Raw genomic sequence first — 17,094 nt, 5'->3', positions numbered from 1 at the left:
GTCATTTGCAGTCTTTGTGGACAATAAAGGGGAAACACAAGGCCTCTATTTAAAACTCATTTGTGATAACCAGAGGCTTGTTAGCGATGTCTGTTGACCTCAGGTTAACTAGTCTGATCTGATCGTTGGCTTTATTTCCTGGCATCAGTACCATTTTACAGTTATGCACGCTAAAGCTTTTGTTTTTGTTCCCAATGACACACAGAATTCAGTTTAATGGGTGGCAGCGCCGCTCATGCTTGGAATTCCTTGAATCTATCCATGTTCTGAGCAGGGCACGCGGTGCGCAGCAATAATTCACATTGACCGTCCAGTTGTGATGTCACCGTGACTGACCTGGATTGGATTAGATCACTCTAACCCTGTTTTTCTAACCCACCAGTGTAAACTGTGCGTGTGTGTCCGTGTGCATGTGTGTCATGTCACGTTTGCTGCAGTCCACAGAGACAGGTTCTGGATTTCTCTGTCTCATGACTTTTTCATGCTTCGAGTGTCTGTTCCGACGTGAGTGTGTGTGTGTGTGTGCGTGTGTGTGTGTGTGTGCGCAGTGGAAAGCTTATCAATATTTGAGATATGGTGGTACAAGCACTGATCATTGAGATTGCCACTCTGATTCTGATCTTCATACTCACATGTCTCCCCTGCTTCCTCTCCAGGCAACCAGACAAACTGGTGGTGGTTTGGACCCGCAGGAGTCGTCGGAAATCCTCCAAGGTTTGTGCTAAAGAGGAGTCTAAGAATGAAGTCAAGATGGTCCCCATTTTCTGCTGCTGGTGCTTATATTTCGTCCTCTGTCCCGCAGTCCCACAGCTGGCAGCCTGGCATTAAAAACCCCTACAGAGGAGTGGTGGTGTGGCCCGTGCCAGAGAACATTGAGATCACCGTTACGCTTTTTAAGGTACAAATACAAACACGCGTGTCGGTCTTTCCTCATTTTCTACTGTGTCCTTTTTGGTTATGTAGAGAAATTAGGGTTTGGTGGTGTCTGAACATGCGTATCGACGGTACCTGTCACTGTGGCTGGCTGACTTAAACATGAGCGGCCTCTGTACTGACTGATCGGAGGTCAGTGTCTTGTTACTGCTGTCAGTGTCTATTATAGGTCTCCCACTGCAGCCTGGTGTAAAGAGCTTCGCTCGCTGGGGTGTTGCGCACCATGCTGGTTGATGGCGTATACTCTCAGACTTGGGAGAAGCGGCGCGAGCTCAGTGCTCGAGTCTGTGACTCTGAACTGTGAGGAGACTCGCCTTGTCGTCCGTTTGGCGTTGTGCTCCGCCGCGTCGGGTTTCAACATGTTCTGTCGCCGCTCCTCTTGTCCGCAACTTCAAGCTTTGAATTTTATGTATGAAGAATTTGTTTTGACAAAAATGCCAGTGTGTAACTCTGCTGTACACTGCCTCAGTGCCTGTTGTCAGGCTGCACTGACTTCCTGTCCCACAGGAAGTAATAAAGCTTGTTTGTGAATATAAACGCGCATAAACAAGCAAGTGGACCGACACTGACGCACGAAGGCAGAACGGAGCGCTGCTTTAACCCTTTTAGATGGCGTCACTTCTTGAAATCACTCAGATTTTTCCTGTCAATGATCACATGACGGGTCATATAGTTTAAGATGTCTTGACTTTTTGGAAAGAAATATTTTATTAAAGTTTTGCTCCAGGATGAGCGTTGCCACAGAAACATTAGGCTCTCACATGTTCTGGATCACCAGGATTAGGTCTGGGACGAAAAGAAACTTTCTCGTGTAGCAGAATGTTGTTCATGTGGTGCTGAAAAAATAGAACAGGATAATAACATTTGGTGTCTCTGAGCTGCTGCTGAGCTTATCCACCAACAATAAAAGACTGTAGACATCGTAACGGAATAAACTGATAAGGGTTTACTGTGCGTTTGTCTGATTGGTGTAATGATGCCGGATTTACAGGTCGCATCAGCTTTTGATTTATTTTTCTATCCGCAGGATCCTCATGCAGAGGAGTTTGAAGACAAGGAATGGACGTTTGTTATTGAAAATGTGAGTACCAAACTGTCCTCCCAGTCCTTTAATTGCTGTGTTTTTACCAACACACCCTGTTTATTTTAAGATGTTTGTTTTGAATAAAACAGCCGGTACTAAAGATAATGATCTGATTATGTTTCTTTCTCTGAATCATTCCTTCTTTACAGCCTCTATGTTTCATTCACATCCTCTTTACACTTGTAGCTCCTGCCACCCTGTGGTCAGACGGTGTAATTACACAGTTATCCCATCAGACATGCTGTCACGTGCACTGACAGACAATGCTAGAGCATAATTGATCATTAAAAATACTGAGCTATCAAAAAGGTTACCTTTGCTTTGTTTATTCACTGATAAATGGGTCAGTTTGTATGGCATATAAATCATGCTTATATTTCACTATATGCATTATATGAATGCAGCTTCTTCATTAAACATAAACATTTCAACAACTCTAATCTGAAACACCATTAATGGGTAGCATTAGTGATGAATGAAAATTAAAATGTGCTGCTTTTTAACATGGATGACATCTGAAAATAATATAATTTTACGACCCATTTAGCTAAGCAAGATAATTTTAATTGCCTGGTGGCAATAATCTTTTATTTCCAGTTTTGGATAGGCCAAAATAACCCAGCACAACATTCACATATATTATTATGTCCTTTAGGAAAGAGGCTAAGATGTAACATGCGTAGATGGACGCATATAAATAAGCAGTTTGAATTTACATACATAAATATATAAATCAGTTTGGGTCATTGTTGTGCGATAGTTGTGTTTTTGCTTCGCAATTAGCTGTAGCTGTGGCTCATTAGTAAAAGTTCATCTCCTAATAAGGGCAACAACCTCAAATTTAATCTGACTGCATTTACATCTGTCAAATAAATAGACCCCGACATGTCTGGGGATCAATAAGTGTGTAGCCACTGTCACTTTCTGTGCTCATCAAGCTCAGAGCAGCACCAGTGGAAGGTGCTCCACCTTACCCCTCTTTGATAGAAAGCCAAGATGACAAGCAGGCCAGCCAGAGTTCTAAGTAGAGAGCGTGGGAAAAGGCAAGAGAGCAAGAAAGTTAACGAAAAAGGCAAGTTTGTAGGTTTGCCTCTGCATACCTGACTAATGACGGAGAGATCAAAGTCTCAGCAGCTTTCTGACAGCTGGAATGGAGAGAGTGTGGAGGAGGAAGAGAGAGATGTCTCATGCAGAGCCCTACACCGTCGAGGCCGTTGTTGAAACGCCTTGTGTTTTTATTCTCATTTATAGTTCATTTTTCTTTTTTATTCCTCATTTTTAATATATATTCCAAAAGGAACCTTCTCAAAAAGAGGATTACTTTTATTGTGGTGCCACTTCCAGGTTGTCTCACCATTTATAGATGTGCATAATTTAAAAAACCCCCAAAACAAAACAGATATTCGTTGTGGCCACAAGAGGGCAGTCGAATCCTGGAACTGTGAACCGCATTTCAAACATTGGTATTAGATTTTCACCTCCCAATGTCTCCTGTGTATGTGTGTCAGTAGGAAAATGTGTCTGTGGTCGACTGAACTAAATAGACTAAATGCAACGTTATCACATTTTCCCTCCTGCTTTGCATGAGTATACAGACAGTACCCGCTACCCCCATATTCAGGTATCTAAGCTAATATAATGCCCACAGATATGAATGAATGCACGAGTGAGTGCTGCTTTGAGGAGGAAGACGAGAGGTGAGTTCCTCTGACCCCTCATCAGACGGCAGAGGAGAAAGGGGAAGAATATGCCATTGTGCCCGTACACCAGAGATGATGAAATTCAAGATCCCTGTGCTGTGCCTCCGTCTTAATCTGGGGGCCCAACCTCGCACTAGGCTAATCCTTCACTGTCGAATTATTGGCCCCGGCTAGATTGTATTTTGTCATTGAAAATGGCAGTGTCAAACGCTACCTTTTCTCTCCTCTATTTGTTCGTCTGCCGAAGCCAATCACATAATCAAAAGATGGAAGAGGGCGAGAGAGGGAGGGAAAGTGATCGCAGGAGAGAGGCGGCAAGTTGAAAATGACGACACGGTAGTATCTGTAAATTTCACCCCGTCCTTGCCTTTCAGCCTTTTCAAATAGGTGCATATTATCAAAAATGGTGGGCAAACGAGATTGGACAGCTATATTTGAAGCCATTGTGCTGACAGGCTCTTTTGTATGTATATTTGTGTGTGTCTGTGTGTGTGTGTGTGTGACAGAGAGAATTTACATATCAACCAAAGCTGGGGATGACCAACTTCCCTCATCTTTAAGGCTTTGTGGGAGGATTTAAATAACACACACAGAAACGGGACTAAAGTGAGAAGCTATCATGGTTGAATGGATCGTATATACAGTGACACATACTTCAAGACCCACTCCCCCGTGCTCTCTGCCTGCAACTCACATGCACCTTTTTTACTTAAAATAGTTCCATGTCATTCAGGAAGGAAGACGTTAGCAAATCTGTGGCCGTCTTGTCAGAACAGGACTCCCACTATTTGACAGCGCGTCTGCTGCACGTGGCCACGGTTTAAATATCGGTCCAGGAAATGACAGTCGCAGCTTTTAAATCGAAGCAGACGTCACACGATGGGTGATTTTGTGTTTTGCTAACATGGAATTAGTTTTGTTGCAGAATTCATCAAATTTGACACCGCGTCGGCGTCACGTTCTTTGTCTTCTATTTTGAGTCGTCTCTTTGAGGTGAGGTCCTGCCTGTAGTGGACCACGTCCAACTTTCTGAAAGCCACTTTCACACCACATACCTCCTGCTTAGCCGCACTCATGAAGCCGCACACTGTCACATGCTGACACACACTCATCCTACCACGCAAACACACACACCACCATACTCAACCCTCTGCACTCACAGGCCAACCTCCATCATCCACACACACACACACATGCACACATGCACAGTTTCTCTTTTGTATTGTACCAAGAGCCATGGCATGTGCACCGCCCGCTACCCCCACCCCTCCCCATCCTACTCCCTCCTGGAACACATTACGTAGGCCAGTGGCTTGTGAGCACTGACTGGGCCTCGGGGAAGAAAAACACAATTATTTCAGCCCTCGGCTATTCACGCAAAGGTGACAAAAGCTGGTATGAAGTATGAAATCCCAAAAGTTTCTCCCATACTGAGGACGACAAATTGGGATTAATTTGTGCCCGTGTGCGCGCGTGTGTCTCTAAAGTTTTCACCTTTGCTCGTTTTCCAGTTTATTAAATTGTTTGGGAACTCCAGCAGTCAATTTTTTATTTTTTATTTTTGGTCAGAAATAGAGACGATTGGTGTGTCGTCGTGTTTTGAAGTGCCCGCATTTCTAATTTAAATGTTTATGTTGCATGTAATTAAAAGCTGTGTGTGTCTGTGTGTGTGTCACAGCAGGAATTTGCAGGGGCTTCTCACACATTCACACGTGTTTTCCAAATTAATTTAATCTAATTAATCACCCTGAGGAGAGGCAACAGATGCTGGCGATTACCCCCCTCATGCCCAGTGCCCTCCCTATCCAAGATGCGCGCACACACACGCGCACACACACACACCTTTCAGATAGAGCTGCACACGGTTCCATCCATAAATGATTGTATTTTCTGCCCTTATACAATGCATATTCTTATTGCTTTCAAAAACCAAACAACATTTCATTATATTTAAGGATCAAAACACACAGATACACACAACATGGTAACATAGGATCCTTCCACAAAGCAACATTTTATTGTTAGCATCTCTGTACTGTTTACACACTAACCAGACTGAAAGTCACGATCAGCCATCTGGCCTCATTGGAGCCAAGTCGGGTTTGTGTGTCCGGTACTGGTTGCCCATCTGCACCAGTCGACATCCATCATCGCCAGCTTGATTCGCGGCCGCCGGTATTTCCTGCATCCTGATTGGCTGTCGGATTTTGTAGACTTCTGTAGACCTGCGTCTACCTTTGCGTCGTGTTTTCCCACAAATCTTTCAGAAAGCGGGAAACTCCCAGCTGGTTGGAGTTTCCCTGAATATGTTGGAATCCGGTCAGTGTGCAAAGATCGTTTTAGATATTTGTAGGTGGCCTTAATGGCCGGGTGGTCCCTCCTGTCACCTTAATAAGCTTACCGACCCCTAATCCCCACCACGCCGTCCCATCACATGGCTGGTCTGCTGACTGCTACCACCCCCATGTGGTGCGTTTGTGCTCCTAACTACATCTTTGTGCAGGTGTCAGGTCCAAAGCAAGTGTGGGTCTTTCAATAGTCATTGAATATTTTTCTATATCTACCGTACATACATGCGTATATACATGCATGCACCCAGGCCTTATCGTGTGCCTTTGTGTTTCCGTCATCTTTTTGATGTTTTACAGTGTGTATGTGTGTAGCAGTGTATTTAGTCTCTGTACTGGTTGTTTTGTCTATTTAATGGTTATCTGTTCTGGTCTCGTTGTCCTTGCCGTTCTCTATGCCCTCTACATTCTGCATGTGTGAGAGGCATATGTTTATGTGTGTACGACTTGTGCAGGCAGCATGTGTGTGTCTTTGCATGTGTGACTGTATTTGTGCATCGCGAGAGCTAATGTCTTGTCCCACCAGTCCAGGTCGCGACCTCTGCTTTCATCTCCTTAGTCTGAGGCTCCTGCAGCCCCCACTGTGCTCAGCTCCCAGCCAGCAACACAGCAGATGTCACCAGACATGTCAGCGGATACATCCGTGCACACACCGCCTGCGCGCGCCATCTCACCCACTGTATCTCACACCTATTGACACATAAAGGTACATTTCCGGCCCGTACGCATCCAAGCAGTCGCTAAACCAGCTTGAGCAGGTTTTTGTTTTGCCTCATACAGTGTCATGTTTGACCCCAAAATACACATCAAAACACAAGTGTCTCCTGGGAAACATCCGAATTCCCACCTGTGTGGCCTTCACATGAAATCTGCTTCAGATGAAATTTTTTTAAGGTCACCAATCGAGCCGGGGTCAAGGAAATCAGCCCCCCCTTCCTAAGATATCCACCTTTGGTTTTGGTTGCCACGCCCTCCATTATCTGTCACCTGCAAAGTCATCCTTCCACTTCGTACCCTTTCGACTGTCCTCTTCCTACTATCTTCAACCCCGTCTCCCCTTATTTCCGATGCCACGTCCTGTATGGTGATGANGGTATGGGGGGGGGCAGGGCATCTCTGGTGCCAACAGTCGCACCGATTGTTCAACAACAGCAGAACAGTTATCTCCATCTTTGTTATTTATTTTTCCTGGGACTTAAGATGGCTGCCAGCGATGGAGACACGTCTGTGTGGCCGCCAAAAACACGAAAATCCCCCTGTTTATCCACAAGCTTGACCCGCGAGATCCACGTAGGCGAATTATTTACCTGATAGATTTGTGCGATGTGTTTGTATGTGGGTGGTGTTGAAAGGAATATGTACATACACAAATGAAATATCCTTAAAAATTGGGTTAAATGCCCGTGTAGGGGGTTGTTTTGACGTTATCTCAACATCTACGCGCAAGCTAACAGATGCGCACACACTCGGCGGCAAACTAAGTCGGCTGTTCTGCTAAGTGGCAATGAATGGTGTCTTGTGATGTGCACTGATGCCAGCGCTAAGCCAGCTACTGACAGTTAGACTGATCCCCAAACACGTCTCTGTTTGGGATATAAATTTGTACATGGCGTGACGCACCCAGACAGGAAGAGGTCTGGAATTCAACCAGCAAACTCGTCAAAACCGCCTTTACTGCGGAGCGCTCTCGCTCTCAAAGCCGAAAAAACTTCACAATTAACGTGACACTAAGACAATCTACCTTTTATTTGCCCGCTCGTTTTCTTTGAAATCAATTAAGCGCCACTTAAAAAGCGAGTTCGACAGGAGAATAATGGAGGCGATGGGACTCTTGTCCGTTTAATGCTCCCTGGTTTTGGTGTCTGTGAACCTGACAAAAATGAATTACATCACATCCACAACCACATTTAGTTATGAAAAGACTTCTTTTTTATAATTGGGGTGACCAATTGTTCATTCTTGGAAAAAGGAATTTCAAAGAAAGGCATCCACACACACTCGCTGAGGCACACCAGCTCCTTATCCAATCCCTCCACTAATTCCCCCTTGGTAGAAGGTGTTCATTGTTTCTCTTTCATTCTAATCTCTCCCTCTCCTCTTTTCAAAATCCATATTAGATTCTCTTTGAGTTGGCTACAATCGGAGCCACTGAAGCAGAGCATCGCCCTGCTAATGCTCTTTGTCTCCCCAGATTTGTCACTTAGCATGGAGAGTACACCTTTGTCATGGAGCGGGGTAGGGGAGAGACAGACTCTCACTTGGGGCAATTGTTTCGTGTTACGGGCCGTCTTAACCCCCTCCCCATTACGCAAATCAGCTTTGTGCTGGATTAGGGCCCTATCATAGCTCCGTCAGATCTCAGAGCCTAAAACTGCTAAAACAAACAGATCTTTAATGTGAAGCTACAGTGGGTGTGTGCATTGTGAGCAAACCTTTTGTGTTGCCTTTACCTGGAAATAATCTCTCAGAAATGAGACTGACATCTCGAGGCTCATTGAGTGGGTAAAGTCAGATTTAGTAAATGACTCTAGATTGTTTGGCACTGCATTTGTTCTCTTTTGTGTTCCATACAATTAAAGGAGCGCTCACTTTGAGTGGTCATCGGTTGCGGCCGCTCTTTTTGGGCGCACATGAGCTGAGAACTCCAGATCCAGATTTTTGCTGGACGTGCACACGAGCCTAAACCAAAGTCTGTTAAAGTATTTAATCTGTGGCCGTGATAGTCTGAGCTGCTGCTCCGTATCCCACATATTCCGTAGTGACTGGCTCAGAGGTGTGCTGTGCGAGCGGGCTGATGTTATTGGTCGTCTTACAGTTCTGTGATGGCCGATTTGGTGAAATGGTGGGAAATGTGATGAGCCGGCACTTTGTCGAGGAGGATGAACTCTTGCTATAATCCCGTCTATCGCTTCGCATCCTTCACCACCCTACTCCCCCTCACTCATTTTCCCCCCATCATTTCTGCTCCTTCTGTTGTTCTTCCTGCCAGTGTCCAGTCTGTCCACTTCTGTCTTTCATTTTTGTCTTCCCTACCCTTCACTTTTTCCTGCCCCTCCTTTCTTTCTCACTAGCAGAAGTGCAGCGCCAGGACTTTTTGGCTGCTGGTAATTTATTTTGCCATTAGCCCCCTGTCTGAAGTGCATGCCCCGGGTCTGAGTGTGTGGTGTCGGAGGGGTGGTGACGGCCACCCAAATAAAAAGACCCAGAGATGGGAAGAGAGGAGGGCACCCTGGAAATACTGATAAGACTAGAGGAGGAGGCAGGTTGGGATGGAATTCAAGAGGAAAATGAAGTATATATGTACTAGCTAGGTGTCCATCTAAGCATTTTTGGCTTCTATGAAAGGCTAATTAGAAAAGCTAAATGGATGGTTAATGCACATAATCTGCTATTGTTGGCCTTTATTTCTGTACTAAGATGGTGCTGAAAATGACGTTTGAAGTTGCATCCTGGTTTTCTCCAGGACGGTCGGCCATTTCTGAATCCACTTCCTGTAGCTTTAACCCTGTTTGCATTTTTAATCTTGTACTTTTTTGGATAGAGCATGAACCTTTTTTGTGAGTTCAGTCATGTACTGGTCCTTCCTGTATTTGGCAATAGTTGCGCAATTTGTCCCCCATCCAATTCCCGACTGTTATACATTTAGAGGTCTGTGTCTGGAGCTGCGTGTCAGTCTAATCCATATTCAGACAAAACTGCGCTACTCACTGTGCAATAATCTCTTTGTCTTTTACTTTAAAACAAGCCTAATCCTGCTCTTGTTGTGAGTACTTGCCCTTCTTTCTCCCTTTCTGCACTCTTCAACCCCCTCTTGTTCTTTGCCTCAACTGTTAAGCCACCCTGTGTTGTAGAATTTCACTTTTAAGCCTTTCAACAATGCACGTTTAGCCGAGACATATTCCGCTGTGTAAACTTAACAGACTTTACTACACTTGTCTGTAATGTTCCATCACCCAGAAGAATCTAGCACTATTCAAATGGGGCTTTGATTTGGTTGTGAAGGGGGACAGTCTGTGTGCGTGCACGTGCGTTCATTGTGACAATACGTAACACACATCAAAGCGATTTCCTCAGTTCATTCCATTATTAGGACCATTTTCATTGTAATTCACATCGCTGCGGTGATAGTATTGCATGCCTTTTATGGCCATTGTTGCCTTTAAAAATACACATGCACACTCCCTGCTTGCAGGAAAAAATAAATCCTCACATATAATAGTAGCAGATGAATAAATTGGTCTTAATCTTAGTGTGTATGTGTGTGTCCATTACGCCTATACTGCAGTATTCATGGGCGCTATGTAAAAAGGCCCCCCTTATCAGTTATCAGGGGAGGCCAAATTGACACAGAGGAATCACTCCATTGTGTGTGGATTCAAAGAGAGATGCGAGCACATTGGATGTCTCCATTTCCAATAACTGTGACCTTGAGGCAAGAGGAATAACATTGTGCCCCCCACCCCTCCCTCATACACCTCCAATCTGCTGACTGCTAAATTCAGCTGGAGCCAGCTGATTTTGGGTGTCGAGATGGAGGGCTAATCGGTGCTACCTCAGGGGTTTTTATTGGCTAAATTGAGTTTGGCTTTTATTTTATCGGAATGGTATGAATGCAATTTACGCCGGCCCGGTTTCACTGTTATTGCCTGTTCAAAATTTTCTGGGCTGCGCTATCACCTTTGAGGTTTAGATTTACAATGAACGCATGAGAAATGAACCAACAACATTGCTTAATGTTAAATGAAGAGGATCCTCTTATATCTTCTGTTTCTGCAGCGTTGACCTCTGCTTGTCCCTTTTTCAGTTTTGGATTTTGTTGTTTTGTGGCAGCAGGCTTAAGTCAGATAATCATCTGCTTACAGTGGAACTAGTGATTCATCATTATCCTCATTGTTTGTGATACAGGAGCCATCTTTTTATCTCCTGTTCCCCTAGACAACATATTCACCAATGTCGCCGTGACTTTAGTTGCTGCCAAATTTCATATTCTTTGCGTCAAAAAGACAAACGTTGACAATGTGATGTAATCGTAGCTCATTGTCTTAATAAAGATGTTGATATTTGGACCTTTTTCCCGTTTGGATCTGTTTTCTAGAGTGTCCAGGTTCTGAAATATAATATAATCTGAGCTGAGTTTTGATTTTGACGAGTGACCACCATTAAACACCATTAGCTGATTGGTTTGCCTGTGTGTGTGTGTGTGTGTGTGTGTGTGTGTGTGTATGTGTGTGTGTGTGTGTGAGTGAGAGAGAGAGACCGCATCTGTACAAAGATGCCAGATTCTTTTAGCACTTATCCTAATTAATCCATTCCATGGTGACAAAAGGATCACTATGCCTCCTTCCTCCAGCCCGTCCCATTGGCATTTTGGGAAAGAGAGATTCAGCAGGGCCCCGGGCACCCCTCCTGCCCTGACCCATGCCCCCCCACCAGGGGAGCATCTGTGGATCGATCCAGGGCCAGCTGGCACCAGCCAAAAGGGGCAGGATTGGTCGTTTTAACACATATTTGCCTGTGTGAATGTTATGGCAATAATTAGGCTTTAGATAGTTGTCTACACTTCAGTTATGCAGGTGTGCAACTAGGGGGCAGGATACAACCATAGGTCTTGAACACCTACACACCCACACCCACATACACACACAGAAATGGCCTTTTAATAGTTTGTTTTTCTGACTCAGGTCAAATAGTTTAACTATTTGCATTTCCCAGTCTATCCTAATTAAGACCCTTGACCCTCTTTTCATTTCCCTGTTCAGGAATTTGGAAAATGTATTCTTTATACTTCTACTGTACATGTTCTATTAGCATGCTATAATGACCAGGGTGTAATCTGCAGAGATAAGTTAGATTAGTTAGAAAAGGCGGGTTTTTCCCCGTGCCATCTTTCTATTCCTCTGATGGGTTTTGCGTCGGGGTTGGTGGTGCGGTGATGATATGTCATTATGTTTCCCAGCCAGACAAAACTCAAATGTCAGCACAAAATGTCAAGTGTCCTCGCTCAAGAGTCTGTCATTCTATTTCTTCTGTATGTTTTTTATTGAATTGCTGGTGTGAGGAAGGAGAAGGATAGGAAAGAGAAGTCAGAGATGGAGAGAGATTGCAGGATATGGAGGCTATGTGAGATGTAGGCCAAGATATTGGTAATAAATGGAAGAGTGGAAAGTCGGGATAAAAACTGCAGGGCAGAGGTGAGAGGAATGGATTCAGAGATTTTTCCAAGTGGAATATGTGGTCATGGTGACCAGTTGCATGAGGAACGGTGCGTTTGTCCAGGTTCAACCGCTCTTTCCTCCTATGAATGGATCTGTTCTTCTCGTAGTGTCTGGTTGAGTGCACGGTGAAGCTTTTTCGCTGAAGTTTATTCACCTTCCCAAAATTAAATTAAAGCTAATAAGTTGTCAAGTGACATTCTCTGCTTACATGCAGGATGTGGATGTATTTTTCTCTGTGCTACCAATAGCTGTCCCGCTCTTCACTGATACCAACTGTGTGTGTGTGCGCGTGTGTGTGTGTGTGTGTGTGTGTGTGTGTGTGTGTGTGTGTGTGTGTAAATGTGTGTGTGTGTCTTCATGAATGAAGGTTGACAATCCTGACTGATAAGATTGAGATTGAGTTTTCCACACACAGCCTCTGAGATGTTTGTATGCTTGAGTTTGAGTATGAAGACATCAGGAAAAAGGCAGCGTGAAGACCTTCTATCGCGCCATCTAGCATAAATGCCAACGTGTAGATGTGCACGTGTGTGCTCTCAACATGATGCTGTGTAACAGCGAGCTAGTTGCTGTGCTTATTGTGGTCTGTCTGTTGATGCGATACTATTTTACACACCTGTGCGGATGGAAATGGAAGTGAAGTAAAGTGTGTATTATAACTGCTTCCTTCTTTCACTTCAGGTATCCACCACTACCTGATCCTTATCCTGGATTTGATTTCCATTCATTTTCAGATGAACACACATAATTTATCCAGGGAAATATGGTGATTTCCCATCAATAAAACAGGCTGGTTAAAGGGAGCAGGGCATTGCACACTATCAACACAGCAAGGAGACGAACCAGTCTGCTGTTCAGCGTGGTGCTTCCATCACCAGACTTGCAGTGGGCAAAACCCATCATTTTTTTGTTGGGATGGGGGGGGGGCACACAAAAGGCTGGAAAGTCCCCAGCTGTTAGATATCCATATCTAATGGTCAGTGACAAGGCTTTCCGACAGTTCTTATTTGCCACACGCTGTTCTCTGGTGTGCAGCTTGCACGTGTCCACACTCAGCGGCACATGCATCACTGATTCTAAAACTCTTATCACCTGGGCAGTGACACGTTCCCAGTTTTTTATTATTATTATTATCACTATTATTATTGACATAGGTTTTTGGTAGGTGACACAAAGCTGAATTTACATCTAGACGCAGCCACGATAACCAAATACACACTTTTTAGTCTGAAACCTCTTTTTTTTTCTTTTTTCTTTGTTTACCTTTCTTTAAAAATGTCATGCTTACACTGTCTGTTATTCTCTCCATGTCCAGGAGTCTCCATCAGGGCGGCGGAAGGCCTTGGCCACCAGCAGTATTAACATGAAACAGTACGCCAGTCCGATGCCCACGCAGACAGATGTCAAACTCAAATTCAAGCCCCTGTCAAAGAAGGTGGTGTCAGCCACACTGCAGTTCTCCCTCTCCTGCATCTTCCTCCGGGAGGGAAAGGCCACGTAAGTTTTCTAAATATCAAGTATTTTAGGTGCCTTCACAGTGGTGAATAATAAATAGGACTTACAGAAAGTAATAGTCAGAAAGAGGCTCTCTTTGCACTTTAACGTCTCTGATGCATTTCTGAATTTTGTAGATAGAGTAGCTTCCATTAAAAGTATGTCACCATTAACCTTTTTGTGATGCCTTTGCATTATAATCTTTTATTCATCATTTAGAGTTTTTAAAGTCGACTAATATGTTTTTATGTTAAATAAGATATCCCTTTAAGCAAATCCCTCACTGTGTCTTACTGACTCTCTAAAGTAAACAGATAAAAATGTAGGTTTATTTGTCAGGCAGCCCAACAGTCTCCGATTGCATTCAGTGCGTTTGCATCTTCTCATTTATTGTCACATGTTCCTCTTTTATCCATTCCTTTCATTTGGAGAGGCGCTCTCAGCCGCACTGTCTGTTGTTTGTTATTCATTCTAATGTGATAGCGGCAACTTTCAAAGACCGACGAATACTGAGCGCGAGCAGTTGAGGCCTTTGTTGTGGTGCGGGTGGTGGGTCGATGCAGCCTAACCCTTGTTAACCCTTTGGGGAATGATGTCGACCACACAAACAAACTCAATCACACCAGTTCAAATGAGTCTCTGGGTCTGGGAAACACCAGACACAAAGAACAGTGGGGAGAGAATAGACCCATTCAGTGTTGAATGACTGAGGAGGAGTACGCAACATTAAATAAAATATGAGTAGTACTTTACTGGTGATGGTAAATAATAAAATGAAGGCATTTGAGTAGAGATGTAACCATGAAGTGAATTTGGAAAGATGGAAGGATCAAGTAAACGTATTGCTCACATGATAGTAGAAAGGAGAAGAGATGAAGAAGATGGTGGGAGGTGTGATCAAGTCATTGCCAGCTGGGACTTGAAGTGTCCTCCAACTAGTTTCAGTGGCATTAAGAGCTGAAATTCTTTGAGGGGAGACTTGATTTGACTTTCTATTGTGTTTCCTGTGACGCAGAGACGAAGACATGCAGAGCCTGGCGAGCCTGATGAGCATGAAGCAGGCTGACATCGGCAACCTTGACGATTTTGAGGAGGAGAATGAAGAGGACGAGGAGAACAAGGTCAACCAGGAGGAAAAGGCGGCCAAGATCACAGGTGACAACACAAAAAAATCTTTAGTGTTGAATGTGTTCATGTACACCACTTTTTCACCACGAGTTTACCTGGTCTAAAGTAACTCACTAAAGCTGACTGGGGCATCAACTTTGCTGCTTTTTATTTTATTTTATTAGTAGGTTTTTAAGGTTTTCTAAGTTTTTAGCGTCAAAAGCTTGGGAAATGTGAGGTTTCACCTCACACACAGACGAGCAGGTTTTCTCTGTTCAAGATTCAGACATGACACATCCAACAGGACTGTCTGAGGAGAAAGCAGAATGTTCTGCAAAGCTTTTACACAAAAATGCTCTCTCAATGATGAAACTTGCCCGGTACCTGAAATCAAGCCGTCCACCCCCTGCACTATTGACACATTCAAGCCGAAGGACGTCAAGAGGCTCTTTATTGGGCTCAAACCAGACAAAGACTGGACTAGATTACATCTTCCTTAAGAGTCCTTAAGGAATGTAGTGGTGAGCTTGCAAGTCCCCTGTGTCGACTCTTCAGCCGTTGCTTTTCACGTCAGATCTTCCCTAGCAGACCCCTCTAAATACTACCCGCCTCCTGCTTTTTAGCATCAGCAAGGTTATGGAAGCTGTCGTGACAAAACAGTTACTGAGGTATATTCCCAAGAGCATTTTCCACAAACAGTTTGGATTCAGACCAGGACTCTGGCTGATCTTCTAAATACCCTGTGCCAGAGGTGGAGCAAGTCTATCGACCTGGGTGAGGAAGTCGGTGTCGTAGTCTACCACTCATACGGACAACTCAGCCCTCAGTGCGTGCATTAGATCTCCAGTAGATAGGGCTGAAGTATGAAAGTCAAAGTTCCTCACAGTCTTAAATAAGACGATTTCATCAGTGATGGACCTGCACTTTAATGGTCACCAGCTGACCACCACAAATGAACCTGACATCCTGGGTGTCGCAATAGATTAAAAGCTGTTCTGTTAGAAACACCCAACCGAATATTCCATGCTAGCAGGTCAGAAACTGGTGACACTGATGAGCTGCTTGTATACCTGCTGCTGAGAGTCCAGCAACTTTCTACAAGCTACAAGTACGAATTGTCATATAACACAGCTTACTTGCCTGGATGAGTTCTCCAATGACACATCTTGGCCAACTTAATAACCAGAAAAAGGCCCTTAGGAGTGGACTAGGACACTGCCAGCACAAAACTATCTGTCCTCAGCCTTACTCGTCGAGACCATTTGCTGTTGTTATCGTCCTGTACAAAATGCCCCCTCTTGCTGCCCCACTGTTCATACACCAGACAGCAAACCACCCGTCTATGCACAGTGATTCCAGATTACACTCTTAGCCTCTGAGCCTCGAACTCACGCACTGGACAGAACTTTCCTCCACTCTGTTGACTGGATGTGGAACAGCCATTCTGAGCATGACGTTGGATCCAGGGCAATGGCCTTCAGGCATGTAAATGAATGGGCAATAGGCCGTGTCCTGACCACTGATTAACTGATGAGACGCAGTGAACATCAGCATTGGCTAAGTAAAATTCATCACCCTGGTTATTGTTGCACAATTGCATCCAAAAAGCCCAATATTGCTTCTGTGGTTGTAACAGTTCTGTACACAGTACGTGCATGCTTGTATACTAGCACAAATCTGTAATTCTTTTTCAGCACTGAAAGCACATTTTCAGTTTGACTGCCTTCAGGTTTTTATCCTGTTCTTATTCTGGCTCATTTTCCACTCTCCCCATTACCCCTCGGTCCTTCCTTCCTATGTTGGTGGGACTAGTCGATTACCCTTCCATACATATATGTGGCGGATTCATTCTGGGGTCTAAATGTATGGGCCTTGCTGCTTTCTATTTTGCCTAATCCAACTTTTCAGAGTGCAATCTCTTCAGTTAAGCTTCATGCTTTCTCTCCTTTCTTTTCCCTCGCTTGCTCTTTTCTCTCATTTATATGTATATGCATTGAGCGCCTACAGCAGTTCTCCACTCGCATGTCTTTGAATCCCAAGCCTTGCCGAGATGCCAGAACTCCCAGCCCTAATATTCCTCCCCTGGATTCTTCATCCCAGCAAGTGCTATCAGCAATACAAACATTTTTCTATCCTTCTCACATCCTGTATCTGTTTTCCCATTTATGTTGCGTAATACAGAAAATATATTTGAAAGAACATATTATACTGTA

At 44.2% G+C, this 17,094-nt stretch overlaps 1 protein-coding gene across 9 annotated transcripts in view; it reads left to right on the top strand.

Annotated features, from left to right (window-relative positions):
- ehbp1 (EH domain binding protein 1) overlaps nucleotides 1-17,094 on the top strand; it is an 88,684-nt gene that overhangs the window by 4,812 nt on the left and 66,778 nt on the right. For all 9 annotated transcript variants that reach the window (XR_008952658.1, XR_008952657.1, XM_057047419.1 and 6 more), the window contains exons 3-7: nucleotides 657-714; nucleotides 803-898; nucleotides 1,961-2,014; nucleotides 13,596-13,777; nucleotides 14,790-14,929. Coding sequence is in view for 7 of the 9 variants with exons in the window: in XM_057047419.1 (XP_056903399.1) it covers nucleotides 657-714; nucleotides 803-898; nucleotides 1,961-2,014; nucleotides 13,596-13,777; nucleotides 14,790-14,929 (530 nt within the window). In the remaining 2 variants the exon portion in view is untranslated. The remainder of the gene's footprint in view (nucleotides 1-656; nucleotides 715-802; nucleotides 899-1,960; nucleotides 2,015-13,595; nucleotides 13,778-14,789; nucleotides 14,930-17,094) is intronic.

The sequence above is a fragment of the Takifugu flavidus genome, chromosome 11 (genome assembly GCF_003711565.1).
Source record: "Takifugu flavidus isolate HTHZ2018 chromosome 11, ASM371156v2, whole genome shotgun sequence".
Taxonomy (NCBI): domain Eukaryota; kingdom Metazoa; phylum Chordata; class Actinopteri; order Tetraodontiformes; family Tetraodontidae; genus Takifugu; species Takifugu flavidus.
Note: the sequence above shows the minus strand (reverse complement) of the source record. Positions and strands in the feature narration are given on the sequence as shown.